General features: G+C 35.2%; 1 protein-coding gene across 1 annotated transcript in view; it reads left to right on the top strand.

The window, feature by feature from the left end:
- LOC149777512 (zinc finger CCHC domain-containing protein 8-like) overlaps positions 1-24,100 on the top strand; it is a 60,086-nt gene that overhangs the window by 19,580 nt on the left and 16,406 nt on the right. The window contains exons 7-13 of the mRNA XM_089942097.1: positions 1,088-1,168; positions 5,666-5,803; positions 6,182-6,250; positions 7,733-7,881; positions 8,635-8,691; positions 14,540-14,616; positions 17,646-17,723. Coding sequence (XP_089798223.1) covers positions 1,088-1,168; positions 5,666-5,803; positions 6,182-6,250; positions 7,733-7,881; positions 8,635-8,691; positions 14,540-14,616; positions 17,646-17,723 — 649 coding nt within the window. The remainder of the gene's footprint in view (positions 1-1,087; positions 1,169-5,665; positions 5,804-6,181; positions 6,251-7,732; positions 7,882-8,634; positions 8,692-14,539; positions 14,617-17,645; positions 17,724-24,100) is intronic.

The following is a 24,100-nucleotide window of genomic DNA, read 5'->3' as shown; positions in this document are numbered from 1 at the left end:
TCAGTTGGAGAATGAGACAGTTAAACTCAGCTGGAGTATGAAACATTATGATTCAGTTGGAGTATGAGGCAGTTAAACTGAGTCGGAGTATGAGACAGTTGGTTGGACTTGGAGTATGAGACAGTATATGACCTCCTGCTTCCGAGGTGTACACTCTAACCACTAGGCCACCGGAGCAGTTAAAGCAGTTTTGTATTATTTCTTGGGATTTTTATTTGTTTTTTCGATTTTGTGACCTAATACTATGCCATATTACCAATAGACATCAAGAAATGTTGCTTTATTTACCAGCTTTCTACAGCACACTATGTAAACTGCAAAGTTGTTAATTTTATACAAACTTATTGACTAAAAGTGCATAAAGACCTATTGTAAAATAATTTAATTTTTATCATTTAGTCCAAAGTTGTCTGGAATGTTCCTGCAGTAAGTCTAGTCCATGTTTTATGATGGCTCATTCGTTCAGTATAAATTCGGCTATTGGGACAAGTTGTGATGTGATGTGATGTATACAATAATGGCAGTAGCTGATCAGTCTGAGAAAACTCAGAATTTAATAGATTTCATATTGATCACTAAATTGCTTGATACATTTTTTAAAAATTCGTAATATGTCAAGTTTTGATGGTTAAGTCTAAGGTCTGGTATTATGTTTTTCAGTGCCTGTAAACTACTTCCATTGAGTTTTTGAAAACAGACTCTGTTTCAAATGAGTAAGTGAAATCACATCTGTCATTCTCTGCATAAAATACTAATAATATTTTTCCAAGTCATTCATAATTTGTTTCTGAGTGATATATAAAAAAACATTCACTTTATGGTTGGTTGTGTGTATTGTCATTTTCACTAAAGAGTTCTATATCAAATAGGAACAGGCGGTGGTGTGCATGCTTTGCACCTCATCATCACATGGTTGTACTGTTGTGTTCTTGGGATAAGATGTCACCCATTTAAGAGTTGTAGTTATCTATTGGTCTTCTTTTATTTCATACCACCTAAATCTTGATCTACAGTTTGCACAGAATAATGATGTGAACTGTATCAGACCTTTATCTAGAAAGTACCATTATTTTCCTGAATATAATAGGTATGAACAGGTGTTTAAATTGGCCATTCCATTAGATGAAGAGACTTTGGAGAAGATAAAGAGGGAAGAAGCAAAAGAAAGGTTTGTTAGCTCTTTTTTTGTCTCATCCCCTCCCAAAAATGTCCAAGAAATGTAAAATGTATTGCATGTCAGAATATTTGAAAATGTCAGATTTTTTGCTTGTCAGTTTGCTAGGCCATCTATTACGCAAGAATATAATGTGTAAACTTGCTGTCAGCTTGTTTTGTTTTGTTTTATGTTTGCTTCAAGTGTCATAAATCTGGAAGTTGAAGTCTGTATTTGTTGGTAGTTATAGTTACTTATAACCTTTGAAAAGTTTTCTTTTTTGTGAATGGAGAGACATAGATGCACAGCCTTATTTTTAGTTGGCTCCATGCAAAATGACCATCTGCTTTACAGCTGATATGTCTTCTTTTCAGGTATTTCAGAGATTGTTTTTGCAGTTGCACAGTGTTTGACTTCTATTTTCTGGTTTCAGCATGCTAATATAAAAGATAATAAGAAGGCTGATTATAGTTCCATTTCCTTACAAAGTCTTTCATGATAATGTGTGTGAATTATGTTCAATTATCTCCAGTGAGACATATTTACAGTGAAACCCTGCTGTAACTCTTCATTATAATATGATCATAGCATGGCATCTAAAGTTTTACAGTAATTTCACCAATATTTTCAAGTGCATCAAATTTTTTTTCTAAAATAAATAAGACTGATTTAATAATTTGGCAAAATCTATTGTTTTCTTAATGAAAAAAGTGTCTTACAACTGTATCTTTCTTTGCTTGAATGATGTTAAACATTTCTGTTTGTGAAGGTTCATTTTGGTTGTGTTAAAAGTAAATTACTGCACATTGGTTTTGGTTTATTATTTAAGATGTCATGTCAGCTCATTAAAAATCTGATAATAGTTAATGTTTTTATTATTCACCCATGAACAATAAAGTCATTTAGTCTTTGTGTGTGTGACTGAAGTACATTCGACCTACAATCATTGCTCAAACAATAGCCAACAAGTATTTGCTCATTCAACTGTCTTACACAGCCAAGCACCAAACAGCTTGGTGGTTTATTAAAGATTCTCAACTGAACTTATAAATCAATTAATTTTATGTGATTGCTAATTATCAAAACCAGTCTCACAGCTAATTTTTGTTCAGATTATGAGGTAGTGATTGATAAAAATAGCAACCAAAAAAAGACAAAGAAAACCATCAGCTCACACTTTAACATGGCTTGATCATATTGTAAAACAATGATCACTCAATCAGTTGACCATTGAAGCGAAAAGAAAAAATATGTGTCATCTGACCATACCTGTTTTTTGTTGCTGACTCTATCACCCCCACCACCAGGGTAAAAAAGATAATTATTGGGGTGGGAGGCCTAGCACATTGTCCTTTCCCTTTAAAAGTTACCTCAATGTTCATTATCTATTATTCTTGCTGTAATCATTAAAATTTATAAGTGTCAGAGTGTTTATTTACCATCAATAACGGTAACATGGAAATGTAAAGTTTTTAGTCTTACAAAGCTTGAACCCTGGACAGGATTAAGTCCAGTCTTAAACAAAGCTTAAGATTTAGGTGTTTATGAGTTGGACATTGAGCAAACATGGCAGTTGCAGGAAGCAACTGAAAATCTTTCATATTTTCCCAAAAATATTAAAGTATTCAGATTCATAGCAGAGAAAATTTTAGTGGCATGAAATTTATGCTGACACCATTAATTACCTTGAGATGTACACTGTTAACATACTGTACCATAATTGTGCTTCATCTTTTCTAAGGTAATTTTTCAATTATTCTTTTACATTGAATTAGGTATTTAATGATCTGTGACAGAATGACTAAATATTATAATTATACGTGTATATTGTTTGACGGAATTATCATGGTTTTGCACGGATACTCAGTTGCTGAGTATTTGTGTTGATACTTTAACTATAAATGATATGCATTAGACATGTATGTATATATGTATCAGTGCATGGTTCTCTAAATAAAGTTAAATATTATGTATGCAATCTTTTGTCACTACATATGTATTTCTTGTTTAATATGCATTGATTTAAGCATGCCAATAAATTTTGTTTGGCATGCATAATTTTCCTCTGTTAACTTTGTTGTTTACATCACAGTATGGCCTATAGCCTGATGATGCTATAGTAGGGTTTCACATGTATCCCTTATTATAACTTCTTTCATAATAGCATATATGAATGGAACACATAGTTACCCTTCTCAACAATGCCATTCAGTATAGTAAATGTATGTATCACTTCTCCAGCAGCATTGTCAGCTGTAAGATTCATTGTGTGTGCAGGTTATATATATCAGCAGCATCAGTCGCTGATTTCAAGGGTAACTATCATTTAGTAGTACTTATCATGAACTACTGCTACAACTCTATGGACAAACTTAATTAACAGAAAAGAAGCAAAACCAACAAGATTTGTAAAACCTAACAGTTTATTTATCAAAGTTATAAATGAATAATGTGAGAGGAACGAAGTGAATCCAAATGAATCCTTTTAAAGGTATATGAAAGTTCTAAATAAATGAAAAGTCCCTTATAATTTTAAAAACAACTCCATATAGTCCAAACAAATGTTTTGTTCCTCTCGAAAAATATCGAAGTACAACATAAAGCAGGTCTGCAGACTTAAATCAGGAGCACAAAAAGTGTGAATGACTCCAGAAATCAGAATGAAACTGAATGCTTAATTTTTCTTCTTACATACACCCGTATATTGTGACTGTACGTCGCAATAGACTCCATGTGACAGCACACATTATTGATTTTGATGAACTGAGCATATTCACGTGACCTTGCGCAGCCAGTGGAAAACCAAAGAATTATTCTCAAAATTTCCATATCCCATCAGTCACTGAGAAACTATGCCATAGGCACCATTTTAAGTCTTTTTATTATTATGATTATTATTACTAATTGTCACCACATACATCCACATCTATTTATAGATCCTATGCAATTTGCGTTCTTAACAAATTCAGAACATATGCACAGTTTATAACAAAAAATCTTCTATACAATTTACAACCATGAATAAAAATTACAAAAGATAAAATCATTTACCAGGAGTTACAATAAATGTAGAAATTCATAACACTATGCTGGACATGAATTTTGTGCAAAGTGTTACATACCTGCCAGAATAGGGTAAAGTGGTAGAAAAATGGGAGAAGTGAGTATGGTGTGGCCAAAATGTAAATTGTTTAAAACATCAGCTTAAAAGGGTAATTTTAGTAAACCATTTGAGCCATATAGTATAAGAATAAAAGAAATAATAATTAAACTTCATAAATATAGTTGTTTAAAAAATTAGCTGGATTCAGATAATATTGTAATAAGACTTTCATTTTGTAAAATTCAGTAGGCTAAAAAATAGGCTATTATAAAAAAAAATGGGTGTCAGGTATAGAGTTACAATTCCTCACTTAATACTTTTATAGGGTGAAGCATGAACTAAATGTGTTTACTTTTATTAGAAATCAGTCTTTGAACCTCTACAGTGATAATTTGCTCTTGATTAGAGTGCAGATGTATGTAATTTCACTCTGCTTTGATCATGTGTGAATTTTGGGGGGAATCTCATAAATTGAAATGTAATTGCAGACATAAATTACCTTCATTGAAAACAAAGGTTATCAAAGGCATGTCCTTTGAATAGGAAAATACATGAGTTTATACTGTACTTGGAATATGATGAATAGGAAAATGCATGAGTTTATACTGTACTAGGAATATGATGAATAGGAAAATACATGAGTTTATACTGTACTAGGAATATGATGAATAGGAAAATCCATGAGTTTATACTGTACTAGGAATATGATGAATAGGAAAATACATGAGTTTATACTGTACTAGGAATATGAATACATTCAGTGGCAAATGCAGGGGGGGGGGATGAATTGGCTGACTTGCCCTCAAGTATTGACCCAGCTAGATGCCTTTATATTGTAAGTGTTTTTGTACAGCAGAATTAAGGCGAAGGTTTCATTATTATTGGATGATTCACTGGTTAGACATGTTTCATGGAACCCATGTTTTTCTATTCATTGAAATATTGGATTGTAGATACATATATGTACCAAATTTTGACTTTAGCATCATAATGAATTGCGTTTTGGAAACATATTGCAAACTTTAAGATAATTTTAGTGACAAAACATTAGTTACAAAGCAGTTATGCAGAATTAAAAATGACGTGAAGTTGGTAAATCAAAATTAGTGCTTTTTTGTTTGTTATTTATTTTCATTGCAGTCTTGCAATTCCATCTATATTTGACACATACTGTAGGGGAAGGCAGCAAGGTATTAATCCTTTATAAAGTTTGAATAATGTTCATTGCAACTTAGCTTCTTGTCTGCTTTATGAAGCCTTCTGAATCAGTATGACTAGCCCTTACTATCTTGAGCATATTAGCGTAATCAAACAAGTGTTTTCCAGGGTCTATTTGCCGTTATACTTCAGCTGTTTAATGACTATCAACTTCTTTCATATAAAAATTACAATATATTTCTTTTCCCTAGGCCAAAGGCATGTTGCTGGAACTGTGGTGGAGAGCATATGTTGACTGACTGTAAAGAGCCACGAGATCAAAGTAAAATTAATGAGAGCAGAATGAAGCACATGGCTGACCAGGCTGCTAGGGCCGCTGGTAAACCATCGTAAGTGGTATAGAGAATTATTATTTATTCAATTTTATTCAGTTTTACCTTTGTACACATGCAGCGTTTTTTTATGTGCTTTGCTATATATTTTTTAACCCAGAATTAACCCATTAGCTTTTTTAGCAATTACTCTCCTTCTTTTTAAGTACCATTTTATCCCACCCACTAAGGATTTGGATGCACTTACAGTTGTATCTTTTTCTAGCTCAGTAAATACTCTGAAAATAGCCTTATTTTTGAACTGTGGGGATAAGCATGACATGCAGGCCATGTTTTTTGTGTTGTTTACTGGTAATGAATTATTTGTATTACACGCACTGTCAGATGGCTTTGATGTGACCTATTAACATCACCAAGTTTTCAATACATTTGCAGGTCCAAAAGATATCACTTGGAAGCTGATGTAGACCCGAGATTTGAGAAATTCAAGCCAGGTTTTTTAAGGTAAAAGGAATTAATTTCAGTTGAATTCTTTTTCCAGTTGTTTTAAGGGTCTTAAATTTCACATTCCAAAACATATTCTGGTTGTAATGTATTGGGAGTACATCAACAACCTCGCAAATACAGCCCTACCAAGCTTTAAAAGATGTTCACCATGTCTTTTGGCTTGTTTGTGCAAAACAAATGCCTGAAGGTCATCTTTTTGCCAAGACACCAAACCAATAAATTGTCAATTACTGCTACTGCATGCTCTTCTGGGTACATAGCAGGAGGGAAGTCTTCAGGTTGTATGCCCATATTATGAATTGGTTAAGTATTATTGAAATATATTTTATTCCAAAAATTGGTTTCATATTCATATATATTATTATTATATTTTATATAAGCAGGAAAGAAATGGAGGGAGTTATATCCTCTTACCCTTGAGTTGCCTTGTTTACTTAGATTTGTGGTTTGGGAAAAAGTCAATGTGTTTAAACAAAATGATCATTGCTTGTTGGTTTTTTAAATTCATAGTTTGAAACCAACCACAAATTTCAGGTGGGTCGGTGGTTCTTTCCGGTGTTTTCCCGGGTTCTTCCTCCACCATTAATACTGGCCGCCATGTATAGCCTATCATGTGCTGAAAAATGGCGTTAAACCCTACAACAACAACAACAACAACAGATTTCAGCAAAAGTATTATTATGCCATTACGTGGGCCATGGGATTAAAACTTATCACATATGTATTAGTAAATATTCTGCCATACAGTATTGAAGACAAGCACCAAAATTGAATTATTTCTCTGAGTCCTGGTGGCTTGGTGATGTGTGCTGGATTTGCAGCTTTAAGTGTTTGGGTTCAGATCCTGTCAAGACAAGGTCAGGCTGGCTACCGTGGTGTGGGCAAAATGCATCATCATCATTGTTTGAACTTTATTGTGTTGATGTGCCAGTAAACACTAATCATTCAGTAAATCTTACCTATTTTATCCTCACTCATCATTCCAGCTGATAATTTCCTTCAGATAGTTCTTATGTTACTTTGGGGCCCCGAGTGGTCTAAAGCGCTTTCCGTTACGGATCACTGCCATCTCACCTCTGCCTGCGTGGGTTTGAGTCTAGGATTCGGCCAATGTGGGTATGTGAGAAAGCTTGCCAGTAGCTTCTCATGGGTCAGTGGATCTTCCCGGGGTTTTCCAGGGTTCTTCCTCCACCATTAATACTGGCCGCCATGCATAGCAACAACAACAAAAACAATGTTACTTTGCACACACACATACATGTACACACACACACACACAAGAATGAAAACAAGCCCTTCTCAAATGGAGGTCAGATTACTTGTAGCAAACAGTCTTTGCTAAGACACCTTTCTCGGGTGGTCACTTTCTCATCTTAGAGATGCTTGTATTAGATCCGTTTACAAATTAAATTATGTTTCATTTATTTTTCACCTTTAATTGCTGTTGAACACTATATGTATTGTCTGTTATCTCCTCAGTAAAGAGTTGCGCCTGGCACTTGGCTTATCAGAGGAACAGTTGCCCATGTATATATACCGAATGCGGGCGATGGGCTACCCTCCAGGCTGGTTACAAGAAGCCCAGAACAGAACTTCAGGCCTTGCCATGTTTGATAAGGATGGTAGAGGTGAGGATTGGCTCTTTTGGGAACAGCTTCAGATTTAGATAGGCTTATTTTCCCACACCTGATCTTCACCTGTTTAAATATTATATTATGTGACTTCATAGCCATTCGTGTTGCATGTATTTGCCATTTCATAGTATGCCTTGGTTCATTGATATTTTGTACCATTGGTAAAATTGATTAATTTATCCAAAATAAAAAAAAAACACTGACAACAATTTTACTGCAATACTATTCTATGTACATGGAAGGGATGCATATAAATTGTCAATTTTTAATATTCTCTTTGATAATCTCCTTTTGGATGTAGTTGGTTGTCTCTCTTCTTGGAGTACCATTACAAATAATGTTGTTCCATAATTAAATTCCAGAGCCAGTCTGAGTGATTTGGCTCATATAAATATTTTAGGCAAATCATTGCCATACTTGGATCTGTAGTGTTAAGATTTTCTTCAAGCAAATTTAAAGGAAAATATCAGATTTACAGAGGTATGGTAAAGTGAAGAGTTGTCAAAGATAATCTTCATGTCATGAAAAAAGATTAATGATAGAACAGTCAGCAATTTTCTCTGATGTTGGGGTATTGATATTTTACAAAAATAAATATAGTTACCCATATTTTAATTTCCTTCCAAAGCTGTCTCCATAAGAACAAATATGTATACACAGTAACTCTTAAACTGTACTACTGTTCCATCTTGCCAGATTGACCAAATTACTTGCTGAAAATGTTTAAATTTTGCCATTTGTTTTCAGAGGTCAGCGTAACTGGAGACTGTAAAGAGGATGGAGAAGTTGATGATGAAAATGATGGTAATTTATTACAGTCATAGGATGTCCGTTGGAAATGGAATATGCACAATGAGTCAGATATATAATGTATGGAGGGGCATATTCATATGATTCACACTTTTGAAGGTATACTGTAATGGGTCATGTCCACTTTTGAAGGTATACTGTATTGGGTCATGTTCACTTTGAAGGTATACTGTAATGGGTTTTGTCCACTTTTGAAGGTATACTGTAATGGGTCATGTCCACTTTTGAAGATATACTGTAATGGGTCATGTCCTCTTTTGAAGGTATACTGTAATGGGTCATGTCCTCTTTTGAAGATATACTGTAGTGGGTCATGTCCACTTTTGAAGGTATACTGTAATGGGTCATGTCCACTTTTGAAGGTATACTGTAATGGGTCATGTCCACTTTTGAAGGTAATACTGTAATGGGTCATGTCCTCTTTTGAAGGTATACTGTAATGGGTCATGTCCTCTTTTGAAGATATACTGTAGTGGGTCATGTCCACTTTTGAAGGTATACTGTAATGGGTCATGTCCACTTTTGAAGGTATACTGTAATGGGTCATGTCCACTTTTGAAGATATACTGTAGTGGGTCACGTCCACTTTTGAAGGTATACTGTAATGGGTCATGTCCTCTTTTGAAGGTATACTGTAATGGGTCATGTCCAATTTTGAAGGTATACTGTAATGGGTCATGTCCACTTTTGAAGGTATACTGTAATGGCTCATGTCCACTTTTGAAGGTATACTGTATTGGGTCATGTCCATCTGTTTGTCTCTTCAAGATGTTTCATTCTTTTTATATGGCTCAAGCATCTGTCTGTGTGTCCCTGCATGGTGGTTCCATCTGTTTATCTGTTGGTCCATACATAGCTACGATGTCGTAGCCTCAACTTGATTTGTTGTGGTTGAGGCTACGAACTGATCCCATATCATGTAATGGAGCAAAAAATTCGTCACTAAAGTCAGAAAAACAAACAGTGTAGAAATCAAATACATAAGTATATTCATACTGTGAAAGAAATTTGGCTTATTTTGAATTTATTAAGCCCTTACGCGATAAATTAAATTGGCATGGTTACTCTAACCTTATCCTGTCCGCCATGACAGATAACGCGAGACTCACGCCGTGACCCTTTTTCTACGTAAAAGTCTTGCCAGACCATATTTTGGATTTTCTACGCTATATAATTATCAATTAAGTACGAATAATCGCTTCCTGGTGGAATTTCAAAGTTGCCGATAAACCGTATTTACTTTTAATGCGCAGAATTTCTGACCCAAACGACGCCAAAATTTTACTACGATTTGTTTACATTTCCAAAAAAGGCGCCAATGTCCTTATATGGCACACAAACAAATGAGGCTGAGAACGGAAGTAATCATTATTTGAAATAATATGGTGGACGATCTAAACGAAAATATCGGCTAAAAAAGGTAAACGAGATTTTACAACTATTTCTACAATGATTTTCGATACTTCGGTATTAAATAAGAGGACTACTCAATTTATTGGATTATTTGCAAGGAATGTGTTTAAAGTTTTATTATTAGGCTAAAGGAGCGCCGGGTGTGAATCACACCCAGCTTGCTCCATTAACACGTATATGCTCATGTTAGTACCCTGTCCACGAGGTACGAGTAAGGGTACTAATATTAGTACTAGTCCATACATGGTGCATCCTTTTGCCAGTCCATCTATGTCTCAACATTATGCACCCATCTGTCTATCCATGTGTCTCTACATGGTACATACACTTGCCTGTCTGTTACATTTTCCTTGTAACCAGTACTCCATCTGCAATGATTGAAGGAGGGTGATCATATTGGGCATGATGCTTCTTCAGAATAGGTTACCCAGTCATCATACGTAGGAATACATCCACTCTCTCACATGTTACGATAGGTTATCCAGTCGTCATACATCTAGAGTACACCCACTCTCTCACAAGTTCGGATAGGTTACCCAGTCTTGATACATCTGGAGTACACCCACTTTCTTACAAATTTGGATAGGTTTCCTAGTCATCCTACATCTGAGTACACCCAGTGTCTCACAAGTTCAGATAGGTTACCCAGTCATCATACATCAGGAGTACACCCACTGTCTCACAAGTTCAGATAGGTTACCCAGTCATCATATATCCGGATCACACCCACTGTCCCAGCTGTCAACAAAGTTGTTATTGCCTTTGAATGTAGAAACCTTCAACTTCATGCATGGACAATAAACCCGTTTTTGACAAGCAACAATTGGTTCGCACAAGTTTAATGATTGGTTCCATGGTGGACTATACCTGCACTCCTAAAATGATATCACTGCTTGGAGTTCTTGCTGGCATATTACTACCAGGCTTTTCAGATCCAAGCTCACTCAGCCAACAACTTTGTGCACCCAGATGCAGCATGTATACCAGGATATTTGTCCCCAGTGTCATTTGGGAGGGAGACCTTTAAGGCCCAAAACATAATGTGAGTATCCCTCTAGCAAAACATGAAATCTCTTGTTTTACTTGTGCTTTGTCTTGTATTCCTAGTCAACAGGGGAAAAATCCCTGACTCATATTGTCCCAGCTATTCATTCTTCTGGTCATGTGTGCTTCAGAACCCCCATTTGGAGTGGTGTCCATCCTCCAATTTATATGCTTACATCATTGTCCAGAAATCTCTTTGCCTTCTCATATTATCACAAACCTTCTTGCCCAATGGAGACTGCTCCAGTGGCCTAGTGGTTAGAGTGTCCGCCTCGGATGCGGGAGGTCGTGGGTTCGGTCCCCGGCCGAGTCATACCAAAGACTTACAAAAATGATACTAACAGCTACCTTGCTTGGCGCTCAGCATTAAGAGGTTAGTGTTAGGACTGGTCGGCCTGGTGTCAGGATAATGTGACTGGGTGGGACATCATGCTACATGTCTGCGGCATGATGCCCCAGTGCTAGATATCACTATAAGTTGTCACACTGCAGACATCATAGTGATGTGACTGAAAAATTGTTAAAGCTATGTTAAAAATCCAAATCACACACACGCACACTCACACTCACACACACACACACACACTCGCCCCATGGATCACCTTCCTATCATAGTGACAGACAAAACTTTGTATGCCAGATCCTGTGGTCAAAGGTTGGGTTATACAAGATCTATTGTTAAAAAATGGGAGGACCTCCCCTTGCTCATAGCAGGTATTTTGCTGTAAATCATGATATGCTTAGTAGGCAGTGTAACTATTCATTGTGCCCATAGTGAATGCCTTTCATTGTACCCATATTTAATGCCTTTCATTGTGCCATAGTGAATGGCTTTCATTGTACCCATATTTAATGCCTTTCATTGTGCCCTTAGTGAATGCCTTTCACTGTACCCATAGTGAATGCCTTTCATTGTGCTAACATTTAATGCCTTTCCTTATGCCCATAGTGAATGCCTTTTATTTTTTATCTGTTCTCTCAGTGTTGTGAGCAGACACATACCTCTTCTTTAAAAGCCTCAGAATTACAAATAATTAACTTCCTTTTTTGTTCTTTTAGAAGTTAGTTTCCATCAGAATCAAGCACTACCATTCCACAATCTAGAGATATGTTTCGCGATCGTGGAAGGGTGGATATAGGTCAAAACAAGGACCGCTCTGATCTGTTTTGACTGAAGGCCTTGACTCATTGTCTGGCATGAATTTTTGCATGGATTCTGATGTGACTGAATAAGATGAATTTTTAGCCACTATTCTGAGCCTCCATTGCTTCCTCCCTTTCAAACCTAGAACTGAGATGCATGTCTTGTTGATCAGACTGACTTCTGCAGTTCCTCCATCTTGATTCAGATTCTTACCTGCTTTTATGACCCAAAACAACTCTTGGGTAATCGATCCTGGGTCTTGAAACAGCTGTAACTCAGTAAGCTTTCCAGTCAGGATCATTAAATGTAACTAAAAGTACCTAATTTGTTTCACACGAGGTGTTTTAAATGTATTATGTACTTTTGGCTTCATCTAATGATTCATACCAAAGACTTACAAAAATGGTACTAAAAGCTGCCTCGCTTGGCACTCAGCATTAAGAGGTTAGTGTTAAGACTGGTCGGCCTGGTGTCAGGATAATGTGACTGGTTGGGACATCATGCTGCATGTCTGTGGCATGATGCCCTGGTGCTAGATATCACTATAAACTGTCACACTGCAGACATCATAGCGATATGAATGAAAAATTGTTAAAGCTATGTTAGAAATCCAAATCACACACACTTCATTAGGTTAAATCCCAAGAATGACCATTTTGTATGCTGTCTAATTTTCTTTGCAAGTATAATGACCTCTCCATTCCCAACAAATAAGATTTTGTTTAAAGTGCATGTATTCTTCCTGTACTTAGGCGGCAATTGTTTTTGATCTTTGCTCATGCAAGATGTACTTTTAAATTGCTATTGGTTCCATTGGCAAGTTAAAAAATGTCACTGGCTGAGACATTTACATGAATACCCACCTGGCATTTCCTTTTTTTATATGGTACAGTATTCATAATACCCATGGGTAGCCTCATTTCCCTATTGGTAGCCTCGCTAATCTAATCTGGTCTGCAGAATCTTGACCTCAAACAGGTGTTATCTCGGAATGACTGAATACAGCCATATCATATTTAATTAGCATGTATTTACCACTACAAAGCCATGTGATTCTTTTAATAATGGAAGTGGAAACAATGGGAATTGGTGCGAATTCCCATTGTCAGTGGGAAGTAACTCTTGTCTGACTTCTGCCAGAGGCAAGCAAATGACCTTTCAGCACTTTTTTGTTGCTAAATCAAAACCAAAAATCATGATAAACATGTTTTTTGAAGGGTATGAAGGCTATATTTGCTATGAAGTGGATGTACTTCTACACATGACGGTCAGGTTAATGTTATTGAAGACACATTTTACTTCAAAGATGATTAGATAACAATAAAGGTTTATGATCTTGAATGCAGCCTTAAGAGGATGTGGGGGTGGGAGTCAAAGGTCAGAGTTTCATCGGTAGTATTGACTCATCTGAATTCCATCAATACTGATTGGTAGGAGTTGGGGCTGATAGTCATATTTGTTGTGTTATTGTACCTTTAATAAATTTTGCGCATAATGAATGTAAGTTTGAGATTTATTATACAACTACGATGACTATAATATTTGATTACATGGTAATGAGACAAGTTTGGTATTATTCATGCATTATAATGTAGTTGGGTATAATTATCACATTGTAATGTTTATGCTGATAATTACGTATCTAGCGGATGCATGTACACAGATATATATGTATGGTTAAGGAATCATTTGTCATCGGTACACAACTTGTGATGATGATTCATGTAATTTAACTTATTCCATTATTTATGCATTAGATTTTAAATAGATCTCAGAATTTTTTTTGTGTATTTAGCTTGAATCCTTTTTATAAATGTTTTGATATGAATGCATCATTAACTTCACTCATCTGCCTTCTACTGCATCATGCATACATTTTCTTATACAGTTTTTCCCATGCCGTACTGTCATTTTTTAAAGAGCCTTGTATAATTAGATAAAAATAGTCATATTTCATTCCTTGATTATCTATTATGTAGATAAATCCTAGATACAGAATTTTTATGGTATTCTCTGCTCACTGTGAGAACTATTTATGCTAAATAAAACAATAGCAAGTAATTCTATTTTAATGCTTCCTGATGATTTCAGCAGAAGTTAATGCCTATAGTGTCTGTCGAGTTACAATGTTGTGTTTATGGCCAGTTTTAAAAGACACATTGGTTGTGTATTTATGTTCCATTAACACATTTTAGTTGCTGGATATTCATGCTATAATAAATGTATTGAAATTATTTGCAGGAACTACCAATTTAGATGTGAACAAAATAATTGAATATCCAGGGTTTACCGTGTCAGTACCTGGTGGAATAGTAGATGTAAGTAGTTATTTCTTGTGGCATGATAGTACCCAATGGTATGTTAGATGTAAGTAGTTATTTCTTGTGGTGTAATAGTACTCATTGGTAAGACAGACACAAGTAGTTATCCTTTGATATGTAACAGTTACTTGATATAATTACTTGTAAGTCACCACTCCGGTGTCCTAGTGGTCAGAACGTCCGCTTCGAGTGCGGGAGGTCATGGGTTCGATCCCCCGCCGAGTCATACCAAAGACTTACAAAAATGGTACTAACAGCTGCCTCGCTTGGCGCTCAGCATTAAGAGGTTAGTGTTAGGACTGGTCGGCCTGGTGTCAGGATAATGTGACTGGGTGGGACATCATGCTACATGTCTGTGGCATGATGCCCCAGTGCTTGACATCACTATAAACTGCCACACTGCAGACATCTTAGCGATATGACTGAAAAATTGTTAAAGCTACATTAAAAATCCAAATCATACACAAACACACACACTTGTAAGTCAGAGCCAACTGCAGGCTGCACAGATGTAGATCTGCCATTACACATTGCACCAGCAGGTCTGGGTATATGCAGTTTGTTTAGACTAATCAGTGGAACAAAGAACTTAGAAACTGACATGCAGTCACATCTTGTGAAAGCCGATCAGGCTGTATGATGTTTCTGTTGGTCATGACTTGTATGTGAAAACAGATGGTAATCAGATTAATCAAAAAGTGATCAAAACTATCAATCAGGCATTCGATTATGATTTTCAATAAATTAAAAACAGTTGAAATTTCTTAAAGCAATTTTAATCATTGGTTCTCTTGATTAGAACAGATCTTGGATTTTAACCAGTAGGTTACTATTATGAGGTGAGGCTTGGTTCATGGGAAATATTCACAAAGTGTGGAGATTTTGCAGTGGCAAGCCATAGATTTTTCATGTTTTCTTGTACTTATTTGTCTGTATCACTTAATCAATTTTATGAATGTATTATCTTATTGTTGCAATATGCTTTGTGTTATAACTAAATTACTTTCCAAATAATTGAAATTCCTAATAATTCTTGCTTCAAGAAAGTTTCTTGCTTGTGAAAACTTAATCATTTTGAATTAAATTTGTCCCATATTTTGTTCTAAAGGTAAATTTACCATCTTGATCAAATTTCGCTCTTTTGCGGGGAAATATTTTATCCCAAAATATTTTAAATTAACAAATACAGAATGTTTCTCTTTGTCATTTAATTTTATAATATCATAGTTGGAAATTGGCAAGTTGCAATACTGAAAGATAAAATTTGTTGGGTAAAGTTATAATGATTCCAATTTCTTTACCATGGTTCTAAATTGATGAAGCTCTACCTGTATTCAATCAGTTATCAGTCATTTGTTTGTTGGCCTGAAATTCTAATAATGGTCCTGACCAGTCTGAATGTGTGCTATTGGTGAATGATTGGGTAATAACACCAGGACTGTAAAGTCAACCTCTGGTCAGCATGGATATACTTCTTGATATTTCTTAGTGTAGCATGGACATATTCATTTCTAAATACCTTTTTTCATTGTTTTAATTAACTTTATTACTGTAAATCTAAAATCTGATTTCATGGTGATATTATAACTGTAATATTCATTTTATTCCATGTTTGCTATAATACAGTGAACATCCAGCTGCCAACAGCAGACCCATATCTGTTGGACCAGTGTAAGCCCAGATCAACTGGCCCACTGTAGACCCATATCAGCTGGCCTAGCGTAGACAAATCTATTGGCTCAGTGTCAGTTCAGATCTGCTGATGCTGTATAGACTAAGATCTGTCAGCCCAGTATAGACCCAGATCATCTGGCCCATATTTTCTGGCCCATTGTAGACCCATGTAGACTCAGATCAACTGGCCCATTGCAGACCCATGTCGGCTGAGATCAGCTGGCTGACATTTTCTGGCTCAGTGTAGATCCAGATGCACCGACCCAGTGTAGACTCAAATCTACTGGCCTGATGTCATTATAGTTTCACTTCTACAAATAAAGCACCTTCAATTTAACATTGAACAGTAAGGCATTTATTACACTCTCAGATGATGGGGATCTCATAGAACCATACAAGAGTCTTGATGAATAAAATTAAATGTACTGGCAAATCGGGGTGTTTAATTTTGCAGTTTGGTGTAAATTTTACATTGGAAACTATCATTATTTCAATTTTTAAAGAAGAGGCAAGATTATTTTGACATAATGGATTAAACATATGTGATAAATACTGGACAATTGATCATTCATTTGTGATAAATACTGGACAATTTATCTTTCACATGTGATAAATACTGGACAATTGATCTTTCAACATGTGATAAATACTGGACAATTAATCTTTCACATGTGATAAATACTGGACAATTGATCTTTCACATGTGATAAATACTGGACAATTAATCTTTCACATGTGATAAATACTGGACAATTAATGTTTCACATGGGATAAATACTAGACAATTAATCTTTCACATGGGATAAATACTGGACTATTGATCTTTCACATGTGATAAATACTGGACAATTAATCTTTCACATGTGATAAATACTGGACAATTGTTTGTTCATATGTGATAAATACTAGACCTTTGATAATTCGTATTTTTAAGATCTTGATAAAGTGTATATGTGAGTGTGTGATTTTGATTTTTAACATAGCTTTAACAATTTTAGTCATATTGCTACTATGTCTGTAGTGTTCCTGTTTTAGTGATCTCTAGCACTGGGGCAGCATGCAGGAGACATGTGGCATAATGCCCACCCAGTCACATTATCCTGACACCAGGCTGACCAATCCTAACACTAGCCACTTAATGTTGGGGCGCCAAGCTGGGCAACTGCTAGTACCTTTTTTCACAAGCCTTTGGTGTTAATCAGCTGGGGTTCAAACTTGAGACCTCCCACATCTGAGGCAGATGCTTCAACCCTTAGGCCAGCTTGATAAAGTATGTTCAACACCAGATTTAAATTACATTAAATTACATTGAGTTGTGTGACATTATACAGTCTTTTTATTTCTTTCTTCAGGAGCATGAATATTATGGAATGCCCGCTTTACAGCCACACCAGCTGAAATCAGCACTGGTAGACATTGTCATAACAAAGGTAAAATGCAGCAGAATGACTAACTTAAGGTTGAAGTCTCTTTTAATCCACAGGTGCCCCATAAAGTTAGATCTTTTCCCAGTGTCTGTGGCATCAGTGATCATGAGTTTAAAACTTGATGGATTGAATGCCAGTCAATTGCAGGTTAACCAGAGTGAATCATTTAAGTCACTCTTAATCTGCTGGTGCTTGGTAAAGTTAGAGATTATTTTAGTTCATGTAGCAGTAAATTAGAGTTTAGCCCAGTTTCCTAGAACTGGATGCCAGTCAATCACAAGTCACAGTTAGTCACTTAATCCTCCTGCTAAAGGTTATAACATTTTTATCAAAAATTGCTTACCTTTATTTATTTCATGTCAGATCATAAAAATTGTTTGCTACACTGGCATAACTTTTTAGTGGCATTACCTACCATCATCATGGAGTAGTTGAAAGTCCTTATTGTCATGTTAAATAGAGCTGAAATGAATAACTGAACCGTTCAAAGCAGAATACTCATTTATAAATATTCTAATATTAAATTGGTATTTAAATATTTGTTGTTTTACCGGTTGATTTGGTGAAATGGAAATTAGGCAGCATTGAATTAGTTTACAAAGGAATAACTTTAAACCTGCTTGTTTCAGCTCATGCAGTAATCATAAGGTCAGATTTCACAATAGTCTCATAACTCACAATATCATTTTTTTAATTGCCATTCTGGTACTCTTGAAAACATAATATATGATACAGCAAGTTAATGAAGAGCATGGTATGAAATAAGCATCATATGAAAGTCAACAAAGCCTTTATGTATCATTCATCCATCAGAAAAAATGTATGAACTGTTGTCAAATTTTAATTCCATCAGGGGCAGTTGTTGACAATCCTGCATGTCATTACCAACCCATCCCACCCCACCCATACCCACCTTCCACCCCATGATAATCTTACCTCGGAAAGGTAACTTCGATATATTTCCATGGTTGGTCTTTTATTCAAGTTTCGAAGTTATTACACAGTGGCAGAATTACCAAGATGCTTAAAATCTGATAATATACTTTCATTTTCTTAAAAGTTGGTAATGCAGATGTCAGTTTGACTAAGATGTACATGAGCCAGTTGACATGACTTTGGAACAGAACCATACAAGTTTTAGGGGGTGAGGAACTTGTGGTTGCATTAAAGCTTGCTAGTCAGTTTTGCTGTGCATTAGCACAAAGCCATAGTTATCAGCATATATTTTCATATATACAGGGATTATTTCACTTTTTCTTTCTTCTGCCTTTTGGAACCTGGCTTAACTTTTTGTTGGGAATCCCTCTTTACCCATGAAAACAAATGCTTTTTGCACAAACATGGTTGAGGCACTTGATATCTTGCCCTGCTAAAGGTTACATTATTCTGTTCACAGAAGCCCCAAGACCATTTCACACTTGTTGAAATGTACAGTATTTTGTTTACAGAGGCCCCAAGGTCATTTCATACCTATTGGAACGTACAGGTTAATACCATATTTGCCGGCCTATAAGTCGATGTGGAGTATAAGTCAAATGAACAAATTTGGCAATTTTTCTATCCTTCATCCTTTTATAAGTCGATGCTGAGTATAAGACAAGGCCAGATCAACACCTCGGATTCCACACAGTATTGTGAATTTCATCCTACCTGTAACTCGGTAACCTTTCCAGTCAGGATCATTAAATGTAACTGAAAGCACCTAATTTATTTTATAAAAAGTATTTTAAACGTATTATGTACTTTTAGCTACATATAATGACGCTGACCCAAAAATTTATTGAGTTACAGATAGGATAAAACTTGCGATGCTGTGTGGAATTAAATTATAATAACTTCTGGTTTCATAAGTATTAAAAGTATCACTATGCTATTTCCGATTACCATCAATAGGGAAATTGCATTATTAATACGAAAATGCATTTTCAAGGGTGGGAAGAGAGATACAGAGAAAAGGATGCATATGTATTCCGTCGCATATTTATTTTTTGCACCTCGTGATCAAAATCAAATATGGTCTGATATATGAGAGAGAGAGAGAGAGTTCAGCTCTTTGTTGATTTTTTTTTCTTTTTTTTTTAGCTTATTGCCCCCATGTTGCTGAAGCTTTTGTCAAAGAGAGAAAACATTAATAAATGAAACAGTAAATGTAAACTATGAAAATACATACCATACTCCTTCACGGTTTAAATATTCACAATAGTTATATCCATATAGTCTCCATTAGGTTAAATCCCAAGAATTACCATTTTGCATGCTAATTTTCTTTGCAACTATAATGACCTCTCCATTCCCAACAATTAAGATTTTGTTTAAAGTTCATGTACTCTTCCTGCATTTAGGTGGCAACTGTTTTTGATCTTTGCTCATCCTAGATGTACTTTAAATTGCTGTCTGTTCTGTTGACAAGTTAAAAAATGTCACTGGCTGAGAATTTTACATTAGTAACCACCTGGCATTTCCTTTAACTATATGGTACGGTATTCATAATAACCATGGGTAGCCTCATTTCCCTATTAATAGCCTCACTAATCTGATCTGGTCTGCAGAATTTTGACCTCAAAAAGGTGGTATCTTGGTATGACTGAATACAGCCGTAGCATATTTAATGAGCATGTAAATACCACAAACAATCCTTGTGATTCTTTTAATAATGTAAGTGGAAACAAAAATTAGAAGGAATCTCTTAACTAGTGGTATTGATAATGTAATATGGTGCAAGTGATTCTTGTAATAATGGAAGTGGAAACAAAAATTAGAAGGAATCTCTTAACTAGTGGTATTAATTGATAATGGAATATGGTACAAGTGATTCTTGTAATAATGGAAGTGGAAACAAAAATTAGAAGGAATCTCTTAACTAGTGGTATTAATTGATAATGGAATATGGAACATGTGAATCTTGTAATAATGGAAGTGGAAACAAAAATTAGAAGAAATCGGTTGACTAGTGGTATTAATTGATAATGGAATTTGGTATTTCGCTTGTACACAAGTAAAATCAGTCATCAGGTAAGTGAACAATACAGATTTACAATAGTGAATACATCTGTCTCTCTCTCTCTCTCTCTCTCACAATGGGGCATACATATTTGATCATTAGGTGCAAGAAGAAAATTGTGATGGAATATGTCTTTGTCATGGTTATTCATCTTCTAACTTGTAAATTCAAACACATTTGTAATTAAATTTAAACAACGTATATTACAAACAATGACATTACTGGTGCATGCTGCTTTAGCGCAATAACATCTGATCTGTGTTAATTTTTAATACTGACGATCATATAATTGTTTAACTCTTTACCTTCTGCAAATACTTGCTGCCCTGCTTACTAAGCCTGATAAGCAGCCTGCCTTCTAGCAGCTGTTTGTAGGCTGAACCCCAGAGCATCATAATAGCTACCTGAGTAACAGCTTCTTGAGTTAGTGCACATGCTGTTTACATTTTCTATATCGATCTTGTCCCATGCAAACTATGTAATTTAATGAAAAATAAAATTTTAAACACTTACCAATGTTTTGTGCCACTCATTTTCACCAACAAGTACATATAATCCACAGGAATCAATGTTTATTTTCACATATTTATAATTTTAAAAATAATCCTCAATATATCTGTGTTTATAATATTTATTAGATTACTTTTCTCGCCACAATTTTGCACACCAACATGTCTACTATTTTATTGATGATTTGGTAATTTGTTATGATACTGCCTAAAGCACATAAAAAGAAATCTATCTCCCTTGCATTTTCTTCTAAAATAAATGTTGGCCCTGAAACTGCTGTAAAGTTGTCCACATTTACCGGTCTCACATGTTCCGACCAGATTTGATTGTCTCGTGTTTCTTCCTCGGATTCAGATAAATCTAAAATGTCAGGTGTCGAAACAGGACTTATACTAATGTCCAATCCTTCATCTTGAATCTGATTAAAATCAATATCATCACTTTCAAATCCTTCAAAACTTCCATCAGAATCGTCGTTGGAATACATGAATGTTGACATTTTATTTTACTGTCACTACTGACCTTGTTTTCAGTATAATTTCCCCCTTATATGCTGTAAAACTACTAATAGAATACGTTCATCATTTTATGTAACGACTATTTTCATTGGCTAAATATTTTAAAAAAGAACGGATGTTTGTAATTTCATTCAATACAAAGCTTTAATATGAAACCTGTATATGCATATCTGGGCTTTCCCAACCCTTGGCCGGAAATGCATGTATGAGCCAGCCGGGACAGAGAGAGTACTATTAGCAGCTTGTATATGCGTCTCTGGGGTTACATGGCTATTTTTATGGTCACATATATGCGTCAGCAGAAGGTAAAGAGTTCAAATACTCACTGTGGGATCCTATATTTGTTCATACATGATTTCTTCACCAAAATGAAATATTTTTTTTCACATTATTTTTTATACTCTTGGAGAATTATTTTCCATACAAAAAATATGATAGAGCGATTCAGATGACATAATCCATATATAAGTCGATTCGGAGTATAAGATGAAGCTGAGATTTTCTGGTAAAAAGTATCATCTTATAGGCCGGCAAAACCAGTACCCATATTTTGGTTTCAGTTAAAACAGTTATTTATCATGTCTGGATATGTATTTATTCTGGCTTAGCAGGAATTCTGTGTTCCAGTTTGTGTGTTTCTTTAGTCTGTCAAAATGTCAGTCCCATAAGACATTGTCATTTATGATAAAATCTCAAGACCTGTAGTCAATATATCCCAATTTATTAAATTAAACTGGCTTCATATCTATGGATTTTGATTGTGTGCAGATCATTGAGGTAACCCCATCATTGACCTATAGACTTTCTTTATCCTTCATCGTCAGAACTGATTATACTGAGTTTGAAGATAAACACAGAAATTGCCATCATCACTGTTTTCATTTTCGGTCAGAATTCTCAAAAAAATTATTTAGGGCTCTAAAATGTCAGGATTGAGAAAAAAATTTATACATGGGACCACAAAAATGGCGGAATTCTCAAAAAATGGGACCCCATACATGTCATTTGCTTTGATTTAGATGACTAAGTTCAGATTGTTTTTAATGCAGCTTGGTGGGGAGTTGGGATGTAAATAAAAGCCATAGTAAAAAGGAATAGAGGATGAATTTGATGCCTATATTAACGCTGATGATTATATGAATCCCATTACAATTAATTCAAAATGTTTTTGGTTAGGGAAATCTGTTATTTTTGCTTCAACTCTGTTGATAAAAAGAATATTAAACATTTGTTCATTTTGCATGGATTGGATGGAATAATACACTGTCACTCACTGCAAGCATCACCTAATGTAAAATAATTGGTTTAAGAAATTTAATGAACACCTGCATCTGACCATCTGGGTCAGGTACTGGAGATTAAATGCCCTGGCCAAGGCATAGCGCTAGTAAAGCTAGTAAAGGTCATTTTTGGCAAAATATCTTTTAAAAACACACACACACACACACACACACACACACACACACACATATATATATATATATATATATATATATATATATATATATATATATATATATATATATAGGGGGGAATACTGCTTTACAAGTGAATTTGAGCAAATGGTTATTTAAGGTTTTTGTACCTGGTTAATTTTGCAGACATACCTGCCATGGTTAAAATATATTGAAATTTAAAAATGCCAACATAGTTTAGTTATATAAGTTTTGCACATTCTTGTGACACATTTGAAGTGTAGCAGAAGATGTGGATCACTTTTCCAGTTGCAGTGTTGTTGTTGTAGGTGCAAGTGTTAACATTTTGCAATTAGAGCAGTATCTCTGACTATATACAGTATGAAATTTCATCCCATAGGGTTCTACTGACCGTGGACACAAGTAGGTCATGGTAACCACTATTTACCCTCTGTGATGATATTGTATTCATCTTGGAGTGTACTGCCCACCATGGGCAAAATAGGTTACGGTGATCCATTTTTAGTCTCCAGTGACTGCATTAAGATTTACATTTAGCTCAGTTTATCTGATGCGGTTGAATGAAACTTGATGGGCACATTCGTCAAGGAGAGTATTACCCATCATAGGTCAAAATAGGTCATGGTGATCTATTTACACCAAAAATAACATGAAGATTCTACATTTAGCATAGTTTTTTTTATATATAACAGTTTTGTATTTTCTGTCATAAAACTTGATGGAAGGATTTGTCTTGGAGAGTACTCCTCACCAAGGCAAAGTAGGTCATTTTGACCTGCTTGTTATGTTTCAGTGATTACATTTCAGTCAGATCCTTGGACACTGTTGTGTATATGGTCATGAAATTTGATATGTGTATTTGTATTAGACCAAGAATAATTAGAGTGTGTATCCTATTGCACTGTTGTTAAAATG

Source organism: Sinohyriopsis cumingii, chromosome 18 (assembly GCF_028554795.1).
Source record: "Sinohyriopsis cumingii isolate HCF-2022 chromosome 18, ASM2855479v2, whole genome shotgun sequence".
Lineage (NCBI taxonomy): Eukaryota > Metazoa > Mollusca > Bivalvia > Unionida > Unionidae > Sinohyriopsis > Sinohyriopsis cumingii.
The sequence above is the reverse complement of the archived record's forward strand: the minus strand, read 5'-3'. Positions and strand labels throughout refer to the sequence as shown.